General features: G+C 36.4%; 1 protein-coding gene across 15 annotated transcripts in view; it reads left to right on the plus strand.

The window, feature by feature from the left end:
• The window catches only part of LOC126915400 (protein unc-13 homolog B-like), a 376,274-nt gene extending 350,582 nt beyond the window's left edge, over window positions 1-25,692 (plus strand). For 13 of the 15 annotated variants that reach the window (XM_050720031.1, XM_050720032.1, XM_050720033.1 and 10 more), the window contains 12 exons: window positions 4,766-4,907; window positions 5,606-6,052; window positions 6,731-6,881; window positions 9,312-10,046; window positions 10,375-10,596; window positions 10,727-11,170; window positions 11,246-11,377; window positions 11,494-11,719; window positions 12,456-12,608; window positions 15,308-15,412; window positions 15,698-15,860; window positions 16,065-25,692. In XM_050720031.1, the coding sequence (XP_050575988.1) occupies window positions 4,766-4,907; window positions 5,606-6,052; window positions 6,731-6,881; window positions 9,312-10,046; window positions 10,375-10,596; window positions 10,727-11,170; window positions 11,246-11,377; window positions 11,494-11,719; window positions 12,456-12,608; window positions 15,308-15,412; window positions 15,698-15,860; window positions 16,065-16,362 (3,218 nt within the window). In that variant the 3' untranslated portion in view covers window positions 16,363-25,692. The remainder of the gene's footprint in view (window positions 1-4,765; window positions 4,908-5,605; window positions 6,053-6,730; window positions 6,882-9,311; window positions 10,047-10,374; window positions 10,597-10,726; window positions 11,171-11,245; window positions 11,378-11,493; window positions 11,720-12,455; window positions 12,609-15,307; window positions 15,413-15,697; window positions 15,861-16,064) is intronic. The other 2 variants (XM_050720029.1, XM_050720030.1) reach the window with 1 other exon arrangement.
• The last annotated feature ends 278 nt before the right edge of the window (window positions 25,693-25,970 follow it).

A 25,970-nucleotide genomic window follows, 5' to 3' on the forward strand; every position in this document is an offset into this window, starting at 1 on the left:
CAAATCCTCTTCTGGAAAAACCGAAAGCTCGCACTCGCTTGTCCTACTTTCTCGATATTGTAGCGTGTCCCTTGAATATGAAGTGTCTTAAATATTTCACATGCTTTTGATGATAAGGAAGAAATGTTGGAGGAAAATATTATTCACAGCGGCAAATATTACGATAAACGGAACCTTTTCTTGAAGTTTCCAGATTATCAGTATACCTTTGTTAATTATCACCAACGTATTATATATATATATTATATATAGAATAATAATATATATATACATATTTTTATAATCATATCCAAATCGCTGAGATGAAGATCAATCTAGTGATCCACGATGTCTACGATATCTGTCATACCTATAATCTGTATATGGAGAATATAAAATAATACAAATTAATATAAACAATGAAACATCGAACGATCGGAAGAGAAAATTAATTAAGAGTTATTAATTAACAAGCGTTGAAAATGATCGACTTCTCACATGTAATTTTATAAATAAAATATCAAAGACTACGAAATGTCAAAGGATGTAACGTCGAGAAAAAAAACGTTTTCCTCGTCGTGGCATTTACTCCATCGAATGGAATAACGTTTTCCTTTGAAATTTGCTACCACCATCGAAAACAAGTAATATTTAAGACACTGAAATTAGACAAGTCACCCTATATATCAGTCTCATTTGTAGCACAAGATTTACGTTCCTTATCCTTCCGTGCGATTACCCGTAGCCAGTTCTAGAGTATTTTTCACTCCCCGTAGAGTATCGATTTAGAAAAGGACGGTCTCCTTGGGCCACCCTCCGTTAGTCGGCCTCCGCGTAAGACCGGCTCGTCTGCGACTTTCGTCGCAGCGACCGAATTTCCTGCAGCTGTTCTCCCGTTAAACCGATCGAACACACCAACCGACTAAATTATAACGATCCACGCATAGGACAATTTCACAATGAAAGTGCACAAAAATTCAAGCATCGATGCCATTTGACTTCGATCGTAAATATTCGTATTTACGGTACATATATAGATACGATTTTACTATACATACATACATATATATATATAGAGATTTACATACAAGTATATATATATACAGATAGCACAAAGTTTCATGGTACACATAATTATTAAACGACATTATACACAGTTCCACGATACATACATATAGTTTCTATCGTAGATATTAATTTTACGATTTATTTTGAATCGCGAACATCTTCGATCGTGGAAACGGTACACGTACAAACACACACACACACACGCACAAACATAGACTCTGTCGACATCATGAAGTGGATTGTGGCCATGGCTCGAAGATTTTTACGAGCATTAGGTATGAGATCGACGTTCGTCGAGGAAGGGCAAGCATCGGCGATCGTCCCCGCTGCAATCGGCGATGCGAATTCAACGAGTTAGTAGCATGGGCATGTGTGTCTGTCTGTCTGTCCGAATCGCACGTTAACGTCCAACCTGTCGTAATATATATGTTTTCTATACGTGTGTATCACTGTGTTTGTATATATATGTATATATATAATATATAAATTTATACACTTTTATATGTGTATGTCCAAGTATATAAAAGTAATGTGTTGTATGTATATATATATATATACCAATTTAGATTATTCTTAAGGATGTAATTTGTTTCGAAGTGGTAGTGATTTGGGTTACAATGTTAATGATTTTTAGGGAGAAGAGGAGGAATTTTGGGAAGATTTTGTTAAGATTAAAATTAGCTACTGATAACGTATACCAGTTGTACGCAGTGAATGTATTCGGTTGTTCAAAATATCATCTGATTAGTTTCGTATGCTTCAAACTAGTCATCGATATGCAGAGTCGTCGCTTGTCACGTATAGTTTCACACGTGACATATTTTCGTAACTTCAAAAGATATATCGAGTTTCTCTATAACAATAAACGTGAAACTCCAGTTAGTAGAAAACTCGGAAACAAACTGTATTACACCGTTACGAACCTCAAACCATAATATAATCATACTCCTATCTCGATAGAAAATCACGTTAATTTCATTTAAATGACTTGCATGGTTCTGAAAACATTTGTGGAAACAAGAAGTGCCGAAACTGCTGTGAAAGACTTTCTGATCATTCTAACGTCGAATTTAACACGTTTCATTAATCGGTTAGATTATTCGATTTTAATAGACGTGTTCGTTAAATATAAAACAACAACGATACATACTAGTCGATTTTCTTATTCCCGAATTGCTGCCACCTCGAATTAGAAATGAAAACTTGTCAAATGTATTCCTTACACGATTTACGCCGAGCTTCTGCACGCTTACGAGGTGGCTGCCATGAAACGTGACCTCTGAGTGCTGAGTTCGATGGTTGTTACATTGTTATATACTATAGATGTGCATGAGCCTATCGGTATGATCGTTTGAAAATATAAATACACCGATTATGGTTACATGTATACACGTAAATGTGTCTTAATAATGTCTTTTTTTATTTTATTTTATTTTTAATCTAATATGGATCTCTATATACGGTTTTTAAAGGATATACTTTTATAGAAAAAGAGCAAAGTAAATTTAAAAAGATATACTTCCTTCGAGGATTCTATGTTACTGAGAATATCGATGTTTAAGTGTAAATAAAAAGATAGGGTGTATTACTTGATTCTTTTGTGTAAATATTATAATTAGGAGAGAGATACTGTGTTAGTCGTTAATTTTGACGTGTAATATGTTTAATTAACTTTTCATGCCGCGCTGTATTTAAGGTAAACGTAACTCGGAGAAAATATTGACGTAATCCAGTTTACCTGTTGCTAGACATCTAAGAATACGAAGAAAAGAAACGTGCGATTCAAACGAAATTAAATATTCTCGTTGACAATATTTGCACATCCGTGGAAACGAAAATAGAAAACTGAAATTTTGTAAACTGGTACGCGCATAACCAGAGAGGGTTGAAGCTTCCGGGCAACCGAACAAAGTCCCGACAAGCTTTTCAAACATCATTTCCAGTTTACGCTGGCAGGCAACTTCTTTTAAGAAAATTACAGAATTTTTAATTAACCTACGTCTTTCTTTCAAAGTACGACGAGCTACGAATCGACAGATTTTATTAAACGATACGTTTTACGTTTTACAATTTTTACAATTTTTACAATTACGTTTTACAATTTTACGTTTTGCATCTGCGTATTAGAAGCTGCAATTGGGAAATTTTAAGCTCCATTGGGAAAATTAAATTTCACTTAGGCATAAATTTCATAAAAGCAATATCACCATCAACCTGACAAAATCCGCTTTTAATCTATTAAGAATCTAACCGTGGTATAATGCGCGAAATTCGAGTAAGTGCAGACTTAATACTAAATTATTGAACTAAATTATTGAACGAACAAGATTAAACGAAAAGTCAGTGAATTTGAAAATCTGCGAGGATTATGAAACACGAGAACTTAAATATTTGAATATTTCAATACGCTTGAGAGTTTCGCTATTTGAATATCTAGAAACTTGGAAAATTTGACAATTGGAAAGTTTGAACACTTGATAATTTGAAATATTCTGAAATTGTCGATTCTTATCAAACTAATCTCGTCTCTTCGTAATAAATTTAAAATCAACGACTGCTTCGATACGTCCAAAGTAACTTCATCGCTCCCGTCGACGGTATTCGGTTACTTCGATCGAAAATGGTTCCCTAATTGTTTCCAGCATGATGCATTCGCGTAAAATTCACTGTACGACGTACAATTCCAATAGATTACCACTAAAAGTTTTATTGCCCTAGGAAGTACGGCCTACTTTCGAATCTCGTAACTGGTAACCCCCTGTCCACGATTCACCGTACGCTGTTGAAACGAATCGAACCGGTAGAACGGATCGTAACGTGTTTTAACACACGACCCTTCTGAAGAACATAATCCTCTTTTCTACCTGAGCGTGTGGATTTCCTGATTTTATTACTTTTTTACCGGTGCCTACCGGTTATCCGTCATTTTGTGTCATCAAGACGGTATTCGAATGTTAGATCGTCGATCAAAACACTGGAATTGTACGGAACGGATCGAAAAACGTAAGAAGAATCGTGCGGTAAAAAATAGCGCAATGGATATTTATTCGTGTGAAGAATTTGAGGTGATAATATATAGCGAAAATAGTAAATGTAGAACGTATCATAGAGAATATGTGAAAACGGTATGAAAAAAATACGTAGAACGTGTGAGAGATTAGAGAATAATTAAAAAAGAATTACTTGTCCTTTTTTGTTACTTGCTATGTAGTTAGTTATAAATTCGAAAAGATATCAAAAAGGATATGACAGAGAAATGAGAAATATTCCCACACTGGTGAAAATTTCCGTTAGATTTCTGAGGAAAATTTGATAAAATTTGTATCTTAAAGTTTTGCATTAAAAATCAACGATATAAAAATCTATTTGCAAACTATGCAAAGAGTTATTAACTCGAATAAAATATTTTCCTTAGCTAAACTCGTCATAACGTGATTGGATCTTCAAAGACGCAATAATAGGAACATTAACAAAAATGCCATATAATTTACAGCATTCAAAAGACATTATATTTCTCTCGTTTTCTTAGATACAGTAACAGGTAGAGTATCTTTTTATCGAATACAATAAATGTCGACTAAACGTTCTGCTAGGTAAGTAGAAAGGTAGGAAAACCTAAGAACCGAATCCCGGGGAGTGCAAATATCGTTTTTGGGGCACGTATCGCGTTAGGCAAGTTACATGAAACGTTTGTCTAATCTTTGATTAACTTCTACAGTGATCTGCGCCCAAGGATTGATCGCAAAAGACAAGAGCGGTACATCTGATCCGTACGTGACTGTCCAAGTCGGTAAAGTGAAGAAACGAACCAGGACCATGCCGAGGGAATTGAATCCAGTTTGGCACGAGAAGTTTTACTTGTGAGTAATTTTTTCGTGACCTCACAAGTTCATCTTAAACGCGATATGAATATCAATATCGGTTGGTGTAAGAAGAGAAAGATGGAACGATGGAAATATCAATTCCTTTTCTATAACAGATAACTTACAAAGTGTTAATTGAACGTCAAAACGTCTACGATTAATAAAACGAACCACTCTTCCCCAGAGATTGTAAAATCCAACGCGCAATTTCGATATACGTGTCATTTACGCTTCGCTTAATTTACTTTTCGAAATAATTAAAGTTGCAACGAGACACCGTTCATTGAAACGAAATTTTTGTTATAATAGTTAAACAAACTTCTACCAATGATTGAGTTTAATTATTTTAAAAAATCATATGTAGCGGGAAAGAACTTCGATTATTACACATATAAATACATACATACGCCCTTTTTATTAGCAAAGTTCTACTATATCGTGCATCCTTTATTATACGTCGTCGTATTACTAATTCGACGTAAATATTTTACCAAAATTCGATTACATATTCCTATGGAAAGAGTTCGTCCAATTTCCCACCTCTGAAAAATTTAAATATTTATATGTATATATAACACAATCTAATATAACGTCCAAACGATCCTTTAATTAATCACGTACAAGGAAATCCCAATCGACGTTCAAACACAGTCTCCAAAATCTGCTAATAAATAAACTCGAATTACCATTTATAGCGAATGCCACAACTCGTCTGACCGAATAAAAGTGAGAGTATGGGACGAGGACAACGACTTGAAGTCGAAGCTACGGCAAAAGTTGACAAGGGAGAGCGACGATTTCCTTGGACAAACGATCATCGAGGTGCGCACGCTGAGCGGCGAGATGGATGTGTGGTATAACCTAGAGAAGAGAACGGATAAAAGCGCTGTATCCGGCGCGATCAGGCTGCACATCAGCGTTGAGATCAAAGGCGAGGAGAAGGTCGCCCCTTACCACGTGCAGTACACCTGCCTACACGAGAACCTCTTCCATAGCTTATGCGAAAAGAACGACGGCGTGGTGGCTCTACCTCAGGCGAAAGGAGACGATGCCTGGAAGGTGTATTTCGATCCACCTGGAGAAGAGCTCGTCGATGAATTCGCGATGAGATACGGCATCGAGAGCATCTATCAAGCAATGACGTGAGTCGTCTTGTTTATGAAAGTATATGACGTAGCTGGCGGCAGTTATATTCAAAGTTATTAGGCGTTTGGCAGAAAACATTCTCCGACGGGCTGAATATCTTAATTGCTAAAGGCAAACATTCAGCAAACATAAGATCATCGTTCGAAACTCTCGTTCCAATAATCCGATCGATCGAATATTCTCTTCCACGTCCTTAGGACTCTGTTAAAAACAGCCGCCGCCAACAAAAATGACGTTATACGAAGCTCCCTTTTTTCGAAATTTGTACAATCAAATTTGAAGACCCATCCTTAAGGACCTTTTGCTTAATAATTCTATAATGTACCTTACTTGTGTTTTACTGAGGACAAGTAAGAACTTGATAAGCATATGAGACCCTGAATACACGATTGGCTTAGCTTTCTCTTCCCTGTTTTATAAATAAATTAACTTTTAAACGTGATCGTTCGCTAGGAACATCTCAGTTTGCACTTGATTTTCTCTAATGAACAATACATATTTGGCATAGAAGTAAAGCTTGAATTTTGCTTGTCGTATACGAATGTGTTACGTATTTCTGAAGAGACACAGACAAAAGTAATGCATAACGATATCATCGGAAGCTACTGAGCGTTAAAATCTTTATGTTACACCAAGCTTCGTTAGTAATCGTGTCTTTTGAAATGTTTTTCCAGGCATTTTCACTGCCTCTCCACGAAATACCTGTGCCCGGGTGTGCCAGCGGTAATGTCCACCCTGTTGGCGAACATAAACGCATATTATGCTCACACGAGCGCGAGTTCCGCTGTTTCGGCCAGTGATAGATTCGCCGCCAGCAATTTCGGGGTAAGTTGACACAATGGAACATCGAAGATTAGCTCTGTTTGATCCTTTGGATCGGAAAATAAATCAAGAAAGGATGAATGAAAGAATCTGACTGAGAAATGCTCCTGCGATTCCCTACTGGCAGTCTAAGTTCTCACGTCTATTTGGTTGTTTAGGAAACTTTGCGGGAAGCGCGTTATGTATGCTTGTTCCAATTCTATAGTGAAACTCTTCAATTAAACTGTTTTTTTTTTTGTTTTGTTTTGTTTCATTCGTTTCTTCTCCTCCCCTTCCGTCACTTCCAATGACTGGACATTGACAATATGAACTTGCAGAGTTTGCTTTAATTGAAGTTTTAATTAACATCTTGTTCCCTTGTATTATGTCACGTTAGTTATCAAGGTACCACGTTGATGAATTTTTGAACGCGAAATTGGAAATTGGAAATCAAAACTAATTTATTGTCCCCATTGCTGCTATTAGATGCTTCTATTATGGATATAGTTTATTAATTAATGATATTGAAATTTGAATGATATGTTAGGTCATCCCATAAGTTCGTTCCGTTTTTCGAGCACTTATATATGTTAAGATTGTTTACATATCTTTCAGTTTCACGAAAAAATGTAATCCCCCTCTCGTTGTACAACTTCTTCCCATTTTTCAAGTGCATTGGTCCCTTATCGCCGTATGTTTATAAATCGACATATGAAATATATGACACAAAAGTCGGCACGAACTTATGGGATGACCTAATATATACAAAAATTAAGTGAACTTGAAAGACCCTTTTACGTTTAATTCTACTAAAAATGTAAAAGTATACAATTAATTTAAAACAGAGTTGCCGGAATTGCAGATTCTATCGTTCGGCACAGAGGATTGTTTCGGTAAATCAATGTAAATTTTTTCGAAAAAATTGTCAGCAGCGAAAGAACCGAGCGTTCCTGGTTTCGACGTTCTTGAATTATGCATGACTTTGTCTTGTACGGTGGTGAACGTGCGACCCAATAACTTTATCTTCGTTGCAAAAGCGCCAACAAAAGAAGAAAATAACTGAGCTGGACGCTAACGAAAGAAGATCGAAGGTTTACAACAAAACTAAATATTTTAAAGTTGAGATGAACAGTAAAGGAAAGTGCAAAGAGCTTGATAAAACATCGAATAACGCAGAAAATAAGTGAAGTGTTTTCTAATTTTCCGGGAATTTTCGAAGCTATTCATCGAAAAGATAAATTTTATTTATTCCATGATTCTCTTTTGCACGATATAAATTACATGAAAAATATCACAGAAGGCAGTATTGATGGTGAAGAGTAAATAAAAATACGATCATTGAAAGGGAAAAAATATATTGGACATCATCCTTGTTAATATCATTACTCGTCTTCAATTTCATTGCGTTCGACACGATGCTTGGAAAATCTTCCCCCAAGGATATTTCTTCTTTTCTTTGGATGTTCATTTTTCTTCTGGATCTAGCCTACCTACAGAATTCTTTCCCATATAAGCACCTCAGGGATCGTAAAGTCCTGCTAACCGTAAACAACACCGTTGACTTAGCTAGCTGAATTATCAACAAAAGTCTGTCTTTTCTTCAAATAAAATACGACGATTCTGTAAATAAATTCAGTCTCCAAGCCAGTCGTTTAATTCGAACGTTTGTAGCTTTGTAATAATTATTGTTTCATTTATTTCTCAGTACTGGTAGTAATAACTTTCCTATTATTATTAATAATAAATAACAAGTTCTTTACACTATCCGTGCGTTGAAGTATCTATAAATACAAAGAAAAGACTGTTTGCAAGGTTTTACGACATTGATAACATATAGCAGCATTGCATATAAAGACATGGAGAGTTAGCCATTGATAAGCATTTCAATTATTCTAACAGTATTAAGTAAATCTTTATCGTATATTAAAATCTGTATTACAAAAATGTGAGAAATTAATAGAAAATTATTTATTTGACAGTCTACCAGACAATCCAAAATAGCGAAATTAGAAGTAGAAAGAGTTTATGATTAAATATATTACTGAATCTATAAAATTTTAACTATGTATGATACCATACATGTGTATATATATATATTATGTAATATACAATATAATATAGTACATAATAAATAATATATATTACATAATAGATTATATACGATGTTGTATTATATATTAGTCACAAAAATACAAAACCTTTCTGCTCGTCGATATGCTTCCCTAAACGTTAGCTGCCTAAAAGCAAAATCCCACATATGTAATATATTTTCCGGCCGAGATAAGTATAACATAACTTTTGATCGTTCCTGTTTGCCCGGAACGTATAAATGGCTGGACTGAGCGAAGACGGGGTCCTTCTCTCTGGCCGACAACGCCCGTAATTTATGGAAACTCGATATACCGACAAAATACATTTTCCTTAGTCGTTCACGGTCCATTTCTACCGTTCCAGAAAGAGAAATTCGTGAAATTACTGGATCAACTGCACAACTCGCTGCGAATCGATCTGTCAATGTACCGAAATAACTTCCCGGCCTCGAGCCAGGAGAAGCTGATGGACTTGAAGAGCACGGTCGACCTGCTGACGAGCATCACGTTCTTCAGAATGAAGGTTCTGGAGTTGTCCAGCCCTCCACGAGCGAGCACCGTGGTGAAAGATTGCGTGAAAGCGTGTCTTCGTTCGACCTATCAGTTTCTTTTTGAAAATTGTTACGATATCTACAACAGAGAATTCCAAGTGGATCCAAGCGAGGCGAAGAGAGACGCCGAGGATCATGGACCTCGCCTGGAATCGTTGGACTTCTGGCATAAGCTGATCGCACTGATCGTTTCGGTGATCGACGAAGATAAAAACAGTTATGCCCCTGTCCTGAACCAATTCCCTCAGGAATTGAATATCGGTCAACTGTCGGCGGCCACCATGTGGTCTCTGTTCGCGGTGGACATGAAGTACGCGTTAGAAGAGCACGAACAACACAGACTGTGCAAGTCCTCGGCCTATATGAACCTCCACTTTAAGGTCAAGTGGTTGCACACCAATTACGTGAAGGACGTACCGCCGTATAAGGGCGCGGTGCCCGAATATCCTGCGTGGTTCGAACCGTTTGTTATGCAGTGGCTAAACGAGAACGATGACGTCTCACTGGAATATCTCCATGGTGCCTTCAGCAGAGACAAGAAGGACGGAGTAAGTATCCCTTTCCTTCAGGTTTAATTAAATCGATTAACTTGCTCGAAAGAAAATTTTTTCAATCTGTAAAAAAGATGATTCTCGTTGTTTACGAGGGGTAGAAGAAGATCTGATGGTAGAAATATTATATATCTTTTCCAATAGTTTTATAAAGAAGACATACTACGCTAAGATCAGTGACTAGCTTTGTCGAAAACAAATACATTGATCGTTTAATCAATTACTAACTTCCTGAAATACATCTTTTTCTTTTTTATCCGATGTAGCAAAATATATATTATACCTAAATTTATGAATGGTTTAACATTGTGTAAATTCACCGCAGTTCCAAAAGAGCAGCGAACACGCGCTGTTCAGCGTCTCCGTCGTCGACGTCTTCACACAATTAACCCAGTGCTTCGACGTGGTCTCCAAGCTGGAATGTCCTGATCCGGAGATCTGGAAGAGATATATGAAGAGGTTCGCGAAAACCATCGTCAAGGTGTTAGTCGCCTATGCAGATATCGTGAAGAAGGAATTCCCAAGTCACCTAAAGGAAGAAAGAATTGTACGTTTAACAGTCGACTTTAACAAACAGATTTATCGATAAGATATATTTGATTGCAGGATATTTTACAAGTAACGAGTTTCATTGTGTCCGTATACCATTTCCAAGTAAGCATCGTCTTCTTTTTTAGGCTTGCATTCTCATGAACAATATTCAGCAACTTCGAGTACAATTAGAGAAGATGTTCGAGTCGATGGGTGGAGAAAAATTGGAAGAGGACGCGGCAAACATTCTGAAAGAACTTCAACAGCAACTGAACGGAGCACTCGACGATCTAGCCATGCTCTTTGCAAAGAGTTTGGAACCAAGGATAACAGCTTCGGTGAAAGAGTTAGGCGATTTATTGTTAGCCATTAAAGGAGGTGGGCAGGTGCAACCTGCTCAAAGAAATAACGTAGCTGTGGAAGCTGATGAAGTGTTGCGTCCTTTGATGGATCTTCTCGATGGAAGTTTATCGTTGTATGCTGAATCTTGTGAAAAGACTGTGCTGAAGAGGTTGCTGAAAGAGTTGTGGAAAATCGTCATGAGGATTTTAGAGAAGACGGTGGTGTTGCCACCCATGTCGGATAAGAGCGTATGTTTTCCACTATCAAAACTTTAGATGAATGTATGTTATACAGATAAATGTATTTTTACATGTATTTTACAGATGATGTTCAAGAATCTGACGGATAATGCGAAGAACTTAGCCGCGAATGCGAAGATAGAAGACATGTCGAAACTGTTCAAGAACCACATGGTTGGTAAACCGGATGTGAAAAACGCACTGAGCGGTGTAATGGTGTGTTTAATTTAAATAGCGTATAATTAGTATTTCCTTTTAATATTTTGAAAACTGTGTTCAATCGTTAGTAGATGAAAAAACCTTATGTTATTTTAATCTCATATCGTTCACAGGATATTTCTAAAGAAGTAGAGAAGAATCTTTCCCCGAAACAGTGTGCGGTCCTCGAGGTCGCCCTCGATACCATCAAACAGTACTTCCACGCGGGTGGAAACGGTCTGAAGAAGACATTCTTAGAGAAATCGCCAGAATTGCAGAGCTTACGATACGCCTTGAGCTTGTATACGCAAACAACAGACACCCTCATCAAGACTTTTGTTACGTCTCAGGTCAACCAAGGTAAATCGATTCTTAAACAATTTATCAAATAGCTTCATAAACATTTTCATCTGGTATCAGGTAAAAAATCATCGATCGATATTAGAAATCAGAATTATATACATAATCACGGTTTTATTCGTTTTTCGTTTATCAGCATTGGTGATAATATATTACGAGCAAAGACAAAATTTTATTCGCTGTAAATAACAAAAACAGGAGCGCAAGTATAATGTAGAACTAATATCAAATAAACGAGTACTTTCTTCGCATCTGGATGGCAAATAAAAAGTATGTTTCTATCGCGTAAAAAGACAAACACAGTTGTCCAGCGCACAGTACACACATATCATCATATATGACAACTAGCAAAATTCCAAACGAAGCGAGAATCTATAATTTGATCGATGTACCAATTAAATTAAACGCTGCGAAAATATTAATCAAAAAATTGGCTTCCGCTATATCGCGACGCACGTTATCTACGAGCGTACATGTTACCGCCAATTTCCATAAATTTATTCATCAACAGTATCTAATAAGACGCTCGTACAGGTACCACATGCAACCAAATACCAATCGCGTGAACATCGAATTTAAAATCTGATTGAAACGTGAAAATTAACTCGTTGCGCAATGCACACTCGTTTATGATCATCATCCGTTCACATATACACATACACACACAGCCCGACATTTTTGGAAAATTCGTCACGAGATACGAATACAACCCACGTAACCAAAATTATCGCGACAGTGCCGCTGAACAATGCGTCAAAGCTGCGTCAGCGTCAGCGTTCGATGAGCAGCGAAAGAGGTGGCGACGAAGGGGAAGGAGCCGAGGGTATGGAAAGCCTCGAAGAACCCCTTCGCCAGAGCAAGCCCTCTCTTCGTCGAGAGAGTCGACAAGGTACCAGAGAGCACTAGCCACCTTAGAGCAGAAGCCTCGGGAATTCTTCGCTGACTTCTGGCCACTTTTCGAACCTAGGCGCTCGTTTTAGGACGTAGTGAACTGTTTGTGATTGCATTATTCACCGAGCTGTCTTTTCGGGACTAGATAGGCTACTTGGCTGATAGTCTTTGGGCATTCATACTCAAATGACCTATACCTCTATGCTTTCGTTCCAACCAAAATTAATATAATAGATTAATAGAAAAAGGAGTTTTTGAAAATAATACTTGGATTTGATCAATGGTTTTAAATATACATATATATATGTCGGGGAGTCAGTAGGATTGGAGGTGTGGGCAGGCAACGAATCTTCACCATTAGTAGCCATTGTCAAGGTGTGATCCAGAGTTTATTAACACAGGTATGGAGATGTGAGACTTGACAAATAAACCGCGGCGGTTAGGTACTCGCGATGCGAATGACAATAGTCTGAGGTCCGATAACGAATACGCGGTCAACGGGACTCTTTTATTCTTAACTCGTCGGCAACGCCTATGTGGTAATCTCAGCTAGCACGCGAAGTAAGCACTCTATCGAAAATGATGAAATCGTACTCGAAGCTCTCTCGGTGACGCGGTTTAGGAAAAAACTGAGCGCCCATCTCTAGCGGCACCAGGTCTTTTATATTCGTGGAGACAAGTCGTCGTTCGGAGAGTGAGGGAAATTGCCGTTGTTGTTAATTGATCAGTCTTTGGAAGTGTCCTTCACGGAAAAGACTGTTTGCCTATTTTCGTTAATCAAGGTTTAGAGTTTATGACGGGTCATTAGGCTGGCTGCAGATGTTTTGCGAATATGTCTCGACAACCGGCAATTGACCTACCCATAAAATAGGGTCTGCTTATGGCGAGCCATGAGACAGAAACCATTAGTGTGCTTACTGTCGAGTGCCGTTACAACTATTTCTTTTTATGGAGGGCTATAGACTTTTCCATGACTTTGTTAGAAAATGTTCGTCCCTTGACCGCGGCTACGTTCGGTGACTGGTTGTCACCTCGAACCCAAACTCATTCTCATAGATTGCAGGCAATTACAATTGGGCTGAAGGGCGGTGATTGTTTAGCTACGGCTATGGCGGAGTCCAAAGTACAATATTAGGGATTTTTCCCCGGTTTTCGACGGAAGGCTCCGGTGTCTCTCCATCTCCGACATATATATATATTTTTAGTAATACTCTTTTTTTATTATTGGAGGAATTATTAATTGCAAAATTTTTCAAAAAGAATTTATATTGAAAATTTGACATCTACGTTACTTGTTCCTGATTATAAAATAAAGAAATGGCTTTTTTGTATTGAAGTTAATTAAATTTGCTTAACTATATAGACGAAAGCATGGCAATAGCTTATTGGTTTAAGAAATAGATGCGCAACTTGAAACATAGTAATCTTTGAATGCTCATGTACAAATGCTACTAATATTAGCAACGTGTTATTGAACTTGAAATGTATTATGACTTAAATCGTTAATTTAAGCAGAATCGACCCTTTCGGTACAATAATTGCTTGTAAGAGTTCAGTTACGAGCTATAGGAATAACACGAGGCTAAATCATCCGAATGTTCATGAACAACTAGTATCGGAAGAGTCAAAAGCGTCCCGAAAACTTCTCGATGATCGATAGTTGTACTAGGTAACGCTGCTGCTATCACTACTACCGCTGTTGCTGCTAGATACTACCGAAAACCTTGCAAAACAACGACCATAGAAAATGGCCACCCCATTATGACTTATCTTGCACCCACGCGTATTCTACTTAATTTATGTGATCACGAAGAAAATGATTCAGTAAATAATTTATCGATCGATAAACAAAATAATATTGTACATTGATTAGACGTTATCAGACTCTGATCGTGACACTCAGTAATTCATTTCTTTTTGCTTTCTTATTCGACGACAAATGTAAAATTATACATTACATAGATTATAAAATCTTATAGGCAATTGTTCTAGACGCAACTTATAAAAATTGCGCGTGTGTTACACGTTCCAAGGGTTGCCATTTTCTAACATTGTCTTTTACATTAAGCATTTCTTTAATCATCTTCTTTGAAGCTTTTACACATTTACACATAAACACCTATAGACCTTTGTTCAATTTATCACTGCCAATTCACCATTTCACCACTCCAATTTAATTATTTCTTTCAAGAGACATGCAGCTCTCTAATTCAACTAATACCTATGCAATGGTTCATTCTATTTTACGTATCCATACAACTGATCGATTAATTATCAGCTACAAAACGCATAATCAAACGTTATAATCTGCACGTCAAGCAGAGCGACAAATGTAGATTTTCACAATTCGCCAATTTATCCTTGGTCGAAAAGCGATGAAGCCGATTAATTAACCAATTGTATCAAACTCTTTCAAATTGTATACGCTTGAGGTATTTAATGCGTGTCCGAGACACTCTAACAACACAGCAACTTCGTCTTCTCTGATAAATACTCAAAGAGACAAAGTTCTATATATGCATATGATTAGAGCATGTAATCTGCTCTAGAACTAGACATTGGTCATAGTATCTTAGCATCAGATCTGAGAATTTTAGCCTCGGATAGCGGTGACCGAAGCTCCCTTTTTCTCTCTCGTAGTACTTAGCGGCTAGAAATCGGAATTTTCAGATGAAATCTAACTTATCGTTGATAAAGTTCCAGATACTGCCGGTACGGAGGAGGGCTCGGTCGGAGAAGTCAGTATACAGGTGGATCTTTTCACACATCCTGGAACTGGCGAACAGAAGGTCACTGTCAAAGGTATGTTTTATTTACATTAGAATATCGATATTTTATTATGAATTATATAGTTTAAATTAATATCTTATAAAAAGATAAATCTAGACTATCATATCTTTATTAATTATAACGTTAAAGATCATCAGCCAGGTGCCTGCCAACTATTATTTCATACGTTTTGTAACAGTTTCGTATAAAAAATGATATTACCATACATACAATTATTCTACATATAATATAGGTGGAATATAATATATATATAAGCATCGTGAAATATTATCATATTTAATACATTTTACTTTGTAGTTGTCGCTGCGAACGATTTGAAGTGGCAGCTTGCTACGGGAATGTTCAGACCGTACGTTGAAGTAAATTTGATCGGACCGCATTTAACTGGAAAGAAGAGGAAGCAATCGACAAAATCAAAGAGCAATAATTGGTCGCCGCAATTCAACGAGAGCTTTGACTTGTGAGTATCTCTCTCTATTTTTTAGTAGACCCTACTTGTCCTTCGTTTATTTAAAAAAATATCAAAGCCTTTACTAACAATTTTAATAACTGTTTCATATACTCTGTTACATATGAAACAAATTTAGAATCATGATCATTGATCTTTTCCATGCAATACGCAGACATTCGATCGATATTAACAAATCTATTTCGACGTGTGTAGCATGATCGGCAATGAGCAGCAGCAACTTGATTTCTACGAGTTGCATATCTGCGTGAAAGACTACTGCTTCGCGAGAGAGGACAGGCTGGTCGGTGTAGCAGTAATGCAGCTCAAGGACATCGTCGAGGAAGGCTCGTGCGCTTGCTGGTTGTCGCTTGGTAAACGAATCCAGATGGACGAAACCGGCTGGACAATCCTAAGGATTCTTTCACAGAGGAACAACGACGAGATCGCAAAAGAGTTCGTGAAACTGAAGAGTGATATCAGGCAGGAGACACCGTTACCGAACCCTACCTGAGGCTCAGGGTCACAGCATTAAGCCACGACAGCGAAGCGATGCGTCCTTCGAGTTTGGAAAGAGCTCGAAGGAGAGAAGGAGAGGGGCGTTGTCCATAGGGGAAACCATAGAAGCGTTCGGCCGTCGTTGTCGAGAATGAAGTCTTTAAAAAGCAAACAAAACAAAATAATTCAGCAAATAAATAAAAGAAAAAAAAACGAGCAACACCGCGAGACACATGCGATATCGAGAACGCGTGAGACACAAAATAAAAATAAGAAACACACATTGCAGCAAACACATAAGCGAGAAAAATCACCGATAAGGACGATCGGCCGAATCCTTTTCGGTTCTAACGCTAACGTCGATCAATGAGGGAACGAGAGACCTTGTCGTGCGACATCATTCTTCTCGCTTCCTTCGCAGTCAGCTTCCGGTCGAGCGTGTTCTTCTCTCTTTTTTACGAATCACAGAGCTTTAGCCCCGTCCCCTATATAAACCGAATGAGCCGAGAATAAAAAAAAAAGAAGATAAAACCAAAAGAAAGAAAAAGAAAGAAGGTTTTCGAGTAAACATGTTGAAAGTCAAGTCCCCGAATCGAAACGTTCATCCAGCTAGTGGAAGTCGGACAAAGAGAGTAGAAAAGGGGAAGGGTGACTCCTCCTACCTTTTCGGAAAAGCGATAGAAATGTAGAATAACAGGATGATGATTGGTCAAGAATATGGGAAGATATACGGACAGACTTTTCGTTCAAGTAAGTGCCGTAAAAATGGTAAATACGAAACCTCAGGTATCGAAGAGTGTTCTGAACAGACGCGACACGTAAAAACAGTGCTGCCAGTACGTAATATATTTGGTAAATATTCGTAACGTAAGGAGAGGAAAGGAGTCGAATTAGTCGTAGATGATACGTCCAGCGCGGTTAGACCTCGACGTGTACGGACTCCCAGAAGAAACGGAAGCAGCTTGACTGCAGCTAGAGGAAAAGGAAAACGAAGAAGAGCACGAAGAACGATCGAATCGGGGTCCGTGATCGCTAACACGTTGCAAATATAAAACGTGAATCGGGAGTGTTTTTTTTTTTTTCTTTTTTGAAAACTAAAAAATACGAATCGCGCTGCAATGAGGAAAATGTAATACTATATATAAAATATAGACACTCGTGAGAGACGACGTTTTAGACCGTTTGTTCGGAATGACGAGTTTACTTGTAGATATGTGAAACACATTGTTGACGAAAAAAAGTTTTTCTAAATAACAGTTTAACGTAGCATTGCGTACGACCAATAGGCGCGTCACGACGTTACTCGGGACGCGCCGTTAGTAATAAAATAGGCATTGTAATGTAAAGTACGTTCTTATCGTAAGAATTAACAAGAGATCGTAAGAGTCTGATTATTGATGGTAAACGTATTACGAGGTCCGCTCGAAGACTTCGATCATTCCCCGTGAATCATCCTTTTGGGTCTCGCTTCGAAGACCTTTAATACGACGTTTAATACGATGAAGATGTTCACGTACACAAGAAGCCGATATTCCGTTCCAGTGAAGAAGAAAAGAATAAAAAAAAAAAAAGAAAGAATAACAAGAAGAGGAAGAAACATACGAGTTAGGATCCTTTCGTCCGCCTTCAATTTTCATTCTACGTACAATATCGTGAAACAGAGAATCCGGTTTTCGATCTGTTCTAGCCAGAAACTACTATTTCTACGAATTGACAGCCTAACTTTTTCGAAATTAAACTTTATATCGTGGTAGATGTATGGTAACTTAAATAATCATGTAACTTCGACACTTTCCCCTTTCGACGATCATTGCTTTTTGTGTGAACGTGCAAAACCAAATATGTAAACGACGAGGTGGAACGCAAGCTTCGAAAATAACGGACATCGATACTTCTTTGTCTATTCGCTTAAAAATATCTCATCGATATTACTCTTGTATATAGATCAAACATTGTCCACTCGTGGGAACAGTTGGTTAAGTTACGAAGATTAGAGGCCGCGATTCTCTAATGCAAGACTTCCCCCACTATATATGAAGAATAAAAAGAACATGAAAAATCGAGAAAATCGAGGGCGGACGCGTTAAACGGTCCCTCAATCTGCTACAAAACGGAAACGATCCCCGCGGAAGACATCCTAACGTTCTTCGTTTCGCATCTAATGTCGTTCGAAAACTCTGGAAACACTTGTTTAAGAACACATGTCGCAGTTCTTGCACGAAGCTTCGATCGGATCTCCCGAGAAACCTATATATGGGAATAAAAAGGCAAAGAAAAGCGGTCACTGTGAAACAAAAGAAAAAAAGAAACAGAAGAAAGAAGCAGAAGATGGAAGCTATTAATAACACAAAAAAAAAAAGATGCACGCGACTTTAAAACTAAATAAATTTCATTCTCTGACCTTCGCAGGTTAAACCAGATATACAATTCCAGAGATTACATGATTATATCCACAAGAAAAGTTTCTACTACGTAGTACGTCTAGATATACTTACGTATTGTGTATAGTATATAAATGCTGATGTAGCTGCGAGCGCGGGATATTCGTCTGAAGAGAAAGCCACCCGAGAAAAAAAAAAAGGAAAATTCGGCTATCTTTACAATTACATATTTACACCTGGCGCTTACCATATCCGGATGATGCGTCTACACGCGACACAGGTCAGGCGCAGAACCTTCGAATAGAATTCCGTTTATTAACACGTTATACATATACATACAAGCGCATATCTTTCCAAAATTACCTCTTACCACGTAACTTTACATCAGGAATACAAATACGTTTCACGATTGAAAGAGAAAAAGGAAAAAATAATGGTTTATCATTCATGAATCGATGCACCTCTGAATCTCATTACGAAAAATCGTAGGACAAAATAGAGTTTACGTGATAATTTTACCGTACATATTTTGTTTCATAAAAGAAGAGGTTAGCACGTTACTCGTTGACGTGGTTAGAGCGCGTAGATTCAAATGTGCCCGGATCTGTGTATCCGTGTCGATCTAAACGACCTTCGACGAAATGCTCCTCATGCACAAAACGCGTTGCGGTACGTCTCTTTTACAACGTTCGCGCTGTTTCAATTCTGGTGTATCTTTATTCAAAAGCGAATGCGATGAGAAACGATTTCGGGCTTAGAAACGAGCATCGTATTCGGATGAAGAAACAGCATGGCGTGAGTGAAATAGACGAGTAGAAAATAGAAAAAAACAACGTATGAAAAAGAAAGAGAGAGATGTAAGGGAGGAAAGTAGAATTGGAAGAGAAAAACACGGATCCGCGATCTCGTCACCATCTTCATTTGTAAAAGTGTCTATTTTCTCCGCTGCCTAAGTACTACATACTAATTAATGAAAAAGGGCTGGTAAATTCGGCAACCAGGCCAAGTCCGTCGACGAAACGGGAACAACCTTCTGTGTGTTTCTTTTCGCTGGGAAGTTTCCGTGTCGGTCGACAATTGCGCTTCGTGGATGGAATTGACCGCCACTTTTTCCTCCTACTCTCCGCTTCGATTAATATCTCGTAAGCTTAAAAAAAAATATCTCGTGTATTCTGTGATAATTACCCTTTAAAGTACATATACACACGTACATACTTGCACATACTTACATGTTCATTTACATTTACAAACAAATATATTTACACTTACACGCATTACATTTACACTTATACCCGCACTTACACGTATTACACCAAGAACAAACACGCGAGATGCTCTGCATTTCAAACATGACACAATACAGTAGTGCTTCTCTAATTGGCCACATATTGGGATTTCAACTGGCCAGTTATCGAAGGAAGTATATTTCTAGAAAGATTTTCTCTTCTTGATTAAATCCAAGTGATGACTGAGGTAAGATATACTTGATACATTTGTTTGTTTTAAATATATATAACATCGGAGGCCCACGAGGCCGGTTCCAAGAACTAATGGGAATATTAACAGCTAGTTAACGAAACGAAATTCTGGCCAGTTATCGTTGTACTATACAACACGCATAAGACATACACGTACCATACATACATGTATTCTATATACACAATACAACATACATACATATACACATAATTACACATACCATGCACGTAATACACCGATCCCAATAGTAACAGTATTCTTCTCTTTTAAAAAACATTTCGATTCCTATTCTCTATACTCGTTAAACGTCCGAAGAGTCTCGTTGGTGTGTGATAACGAAAGATACCATGGCAATCGTCGCGATATTACATAGAGATTGTGACGATCTGTCACCTGTCACAATGTCTACGTGAACGATCGGTAACATAACGAGAACAAGAACACTATGATATCGACACGAAATAAAATAGGGAACGCAAAAGTATTCGTTGGATAATGAATGATAAAGGTAAGAGAACGATTTCGACGATCAACGAGGGAGCGGGAGACAATTAGATATTTTACACAGTGCCGTTCGATAGTGATATTTTCATTGGAATTCACGGGAACGGTAACATATGAGCCATGTTTGTTCTTATGCCGTTCGCAATCATAGGAAAAACAAGGAAATATCGTTGTCACGACGTTTACTCTTTTTCTTTGTTCAGTATAGTTTAACCTCAAAAGAGTACAGTGCAGAAGATAAATAATGTTCGTATCGCTATTCGAGGAAAAGCATTGACATATGAATGTTGCTGGCAAACACGATGCTGGCAAACTGATCTGAAATGAATAAAAGTTTAACCCTGCTGGGACTCGCGCGCTGAATTCAGTTTTCAAGTGCTTTATCTTGGATTCTACTCTCTTAATATATCGAATATAATTACGGTACTAATACATAATTTGTAACATTAATATCATTCTAGTGTTATAACATTTACATGCATATTGTTATTAGATTATTATAATGTAATGCGATGCATGCTGTGAGTGTTTAGAGATGAGTGTTTAATAATAGAACTAGACTTTAGTCTATGAATTTCATTACTTTGAATAACTTTGAATTAAAAAAAAACATATATATATAAATATGAGAGAAAAGATGAAAAAAAGATGAAAAGGAACAGTCCCTAAAGGGTTAAAAAAAACCAGTACTGAAGAAAAAAGTGGGAAACGGAATGTATTACTATCTTTACATAATGAGAACGTATACCCATAGATCACTTTAATATATTACGAACGTTTAAACATTTATATTTATACAGTCGTGAAAAAGATTCAAAACCCGTAAATATTTCTTCCTGTGATTAAACGTCTCGTTGCACGAATCGATCCATCATTCTTTTCACAGAACATCTAATCAGAAGAAAAAAGATTGGGACGCGTATATTATGGAACAAGGTCAAGTGTTCGTAGTTCTTGTTCGACGAGAGCGCGAGATGTCACCGCGAACTTTTGCGTTCAGTAACTGACCATGGATGCAAAACAAAAAAAAAAAGAAATCATTCGAAAAACTAGACTTCAGATTGCTGTATCGTGAGGGCGTGTAGCAGAAGAAACCATTTAACAAACGAAAGGGGAAAAGGAAAAAAGAACAAATATATACACAATTGTTGACAATACTATGCTTGAAAAATCGTACGACGCGTATATAATTGTACTTAACAAATATATTTAAAAAAAATGGCAGAATGTTTGTGTTTCGTAAGTAAAGCATATTAAGGAATAAATTTGTAATCATGCGACCAGACGCATTTGAAAAAAGAAAACAATAATGTGTACGGAACACGTAATTCTGTGCGTACGTGCGGATGACTGCGTGATTATTAGGTATTATATCTCAACGAGTAATGAGTACATTTTCATCATCCCCGCAAAGAGTGTACCATTGTTATTATCAAAATTTTTAACGCAAAACCAAGCGAACGATGAGGAAAAAGAGTTATAATTACGGCATACCGTTGCGCAGCCTCTGAGTATACATAGGTGAACCTAAAAGCAATTGTATCAGAGTCAAACACGCACATTCGACACAAGAAAAAATAATAATACGTATAAACCCAGATCTTTATTAATAAACGTTTATCTTTCGTTCATTCACTCGCATGAAGAGCTTATTATTCTTTGAACCATTTGTATAATTGAAGCCTCTTTCATCTAAGTAGCTCTGAACGTGTGTGCATGATTTTACGTTGCGATTCTACTCTTGAAGAATTTATCTCTCTTAATCGATCGACGCACGCGACGCCAGCATTGGCAGGTATTTTTTCGAACTTGTTATTTCATCGATTGATTTTCGTCCACGTTTTTGTTCTATTTATTCAACATTATTATTAATTATATGATAATCCTAGCCGAGATAATTATTATCGTTAATTCTAATGAAATTCATCGTCGTTTCTTGCCGTACTTCTCCAGACATACGTATACATACGTCATCGAACAATTTTGAAATCACGCAGATTTCATCATATTTGATCGACGTACATACACACACGCATACATACATTATTGTCATCCTTACTTCATGTACTTACTTCATGTTCTTGTAAGAAAAAAGAGATTAAGGAAATGAATATGTTTTACCATTAATAATGTTTTTCATCTCCATTTTAGAGAAATAGCTCTATACGTAATGGCTTCTTTTTTCAAACTTCCAACAATTATTAAAGTTCTTAAATTTTTCTGGTGCAAATTACAAACTAACGTGCATCGTGATTAGTTCGTAACAACATAAGGGATAAAATTATATATGTGAAATTGGTTGTAATCATTTGTATATAATGATGAGTCATCCTTAAACAAATTTTACGAAAGAGGTAATTTTGTTTGGCGACGTGTGCAAACGTTAATAAGATTCGATCGATAAATTAGGAAATGTGTATGACGTGATATAGTATAAGCTAACGGAAGAAAGAATTATTAAGTGACAATGCTATTCAAGAATTACGCGAACTAAATGTGAATACGAAAAAGATTGTTGCAGTGGTGTCTGTCGATCAACTGAAGTAATTAAATGGAGTATAAGAGTGCGAATAAAAGGCAAACGAGGAAAGTTGACCAGAGTTTTATCGTCGTTGAATCATTGTGCCACATTCCATATCGTCGTATTTTACGTGAAAGGTACAATCGAAGTAACTTCATTATCACAAATTATTAGATAAAATTTAAGATGTGACTCGATGTTTTATCACCATAATTACTATACGAAATTTACTGAATACAGATGATCGACAATCTAGAGGACTCGTGTTTAATTAATAACATCTGATTTTGTCCAATTTTATTTCAATCGATGCTGCTTTTATACGTCAGTGTTCAATTGTACAAGTGTTCAAATACAATTGACGCATGTCAGAGTAAAATACATATAAAATGCTTTGTTTATGAAATGACCTTAGTAATCTCTCTTCTAGTAAATACACATTGTAATAATTTTCATTAAAAATTTCTACTTTCGATACTAGCTAATATTAGGTAAGAACCATAATTATCATTTCGTAAGTTTTATTAGAGACCTCTGGATTTTCGTCTGATAGTTAACAAATCAATAAGAAAACAATGCTCATACATCTAATCGTTGTTGCTATTGTTTTCATCATATCTCTTCTTGCTACAATCATTATCATCGTTATCACTGTATATTACGACATGGATCTTCATGTTATACGAAGCGTCCGTTTATTGTCTCGGCTATCTTTTTGTAATTTATAATTTCTGCATTAACAATATGCTCATATGTAAAATATAACCGTATAAACGCAAAATATATTGCATATACAGTTGCACATATATATACATATATATCTATATATACATATAAATGGTTCATATGAAATGCTTCAAGTTGTCACATCGAAATTGCTAGAAATAGCGCCAAATTGATTTCTGGCATTTAATGATTTTAGACAGAGAAAACGTATCATACAAGTGTACGTAACATATACCTTAAATCATTTAGTATCTAGAAAAATTTTACTGTTATCCACACTAGTCCCAAATAACTTGCAACATTTTATATGCGTCAACCTATGTATATATGTATATGTAGTATAACACTTGTACATACATAATATGTACACGGTCACGCTATAAATTCACAATCTGATGTTGCCTCGTGTTTCAGCAAATTAGCAAATATCCGATGACTTTGACATAACTACGTGTCTTTATGTAATTTTCACAAGATTCACTTACAAAACATACATACATATAAATAGATCTTGTTGGGACGCGAAGCATCAACCAAAATGAAGCATTTTCTAAATACACAGTTTGTTGAACTTAAAAATTCTTATGTTCTGGGTATAGCAATGGTCTTGTTATTATGTTCTGTCTGTTACATGTATGTATACTTATGCTTACATGTATGCTATGTATACTTTCTCATCACGTGTTATTCTTTCACATTTTCTACTTTCATTTGACATATGTATATTCTGAATGGAGTTTTACAGTTCCCTGTTTATTACATGAAACGAAGGCTCAGTATAGTATCCGAACTGGAAAATATTCAGTTAGAATGACATTTGTTAGCGGTTTTTGAGGTCATTGAAACAGAAAATAAGGGTTATTTTCCACAGAAATAAACTTATTTTTTATTTTCATACAGAAAACGGTATGCGGTAAGCGGCAAAATTGGCATTTGTAGCATTAGCATTGATGGCTGTGCCATCAGTTGTTTTGTAAACCTATCTCTTAACGCTTTATAAAATCATCTTACGCGGATTTATGTTAAGATCTTTGTCTGGCAAATGTTCATAAGTCTGAATTTTTTAAATCGTTATTTCCGTGAAAAATGACTCTCATTTTCAGCTTTAGCAACGTAAAGTATCCACAAAAAGACGCATTCAGATTAAAAATATTGCAATCCGGATACTATACTCTATCCGAAAGAAAATACTGTTAAATGAAAGAAATAGCACTTCATAGAATACCTGCTTTTCTTTTGTAAATGTTAATAAAGCTTAGTATCTAAGACGCCATTATTTATTGTACATTGCGGAGGCGCAATTTTTTTAGGCAAGATTTTCCTTGTCATGGTATTTGTTCTGTATGCAAAGTAAACAACCATAATATACTTTAATTAATCTCTCAAGAGAGGAACCACTATGTAACATTCAATCATTGTGTCTCCACAAAGTAGAATTTAATCAAACAATGTTGATACAATTATCTAATAACATTAACGAATGATATATTCGGATATAAAATATTTAACTTTATGTTTATTCATTCTATTAACCATTTGCACAGCTTGTCTAAATTTTCATTCATATAAATTTATCATATCCAATGGGTGCTCTTAAATGGACAGTGGAACAAAAATTATGCGATATAAGATGATAAATGTTAAGAGATAGGAAAAGGATGGCTTTCTTAAAGGAATGGGCTGTCTCAGGGGAAGGTAATTCACAAAAATCTAATAAAACATCAAAATCAATCAATCTCAAAATATTTTACTTGAATACCTCCTTTTATTAAATTTAACGTTAATATTACTAAATAATATTTCATTCAATTTATTTTAGAACAAGACTTCTTGGTATAAAGACATTTCAGTCAAACAATTAAGTATAAGAATAAAAAAAATAAATTGCTAAATACCTGATTTCTCTTTTAATTAATACCTAATTCCTTTTCGTTTACCTTTTCTCGTTATTTGATGTATATATTCTCAAAGCATAAAAATGTAACATATAAAATTTACATTAAAATTTAAAAT

This window comes from Bombus affinis, chromosome 4 (assembly GCF_024516045.1).
Source record: "Bombus affinis isolate iyBomAffi1 chromosome 4, iyBomAffi1.2, whole genome shotgun sequence".
NCBI lineage: Eukaryota > Metazoa > Arthropoda > Insecta > Hymenoptera > Apidae > Bombus > Bombus affinis.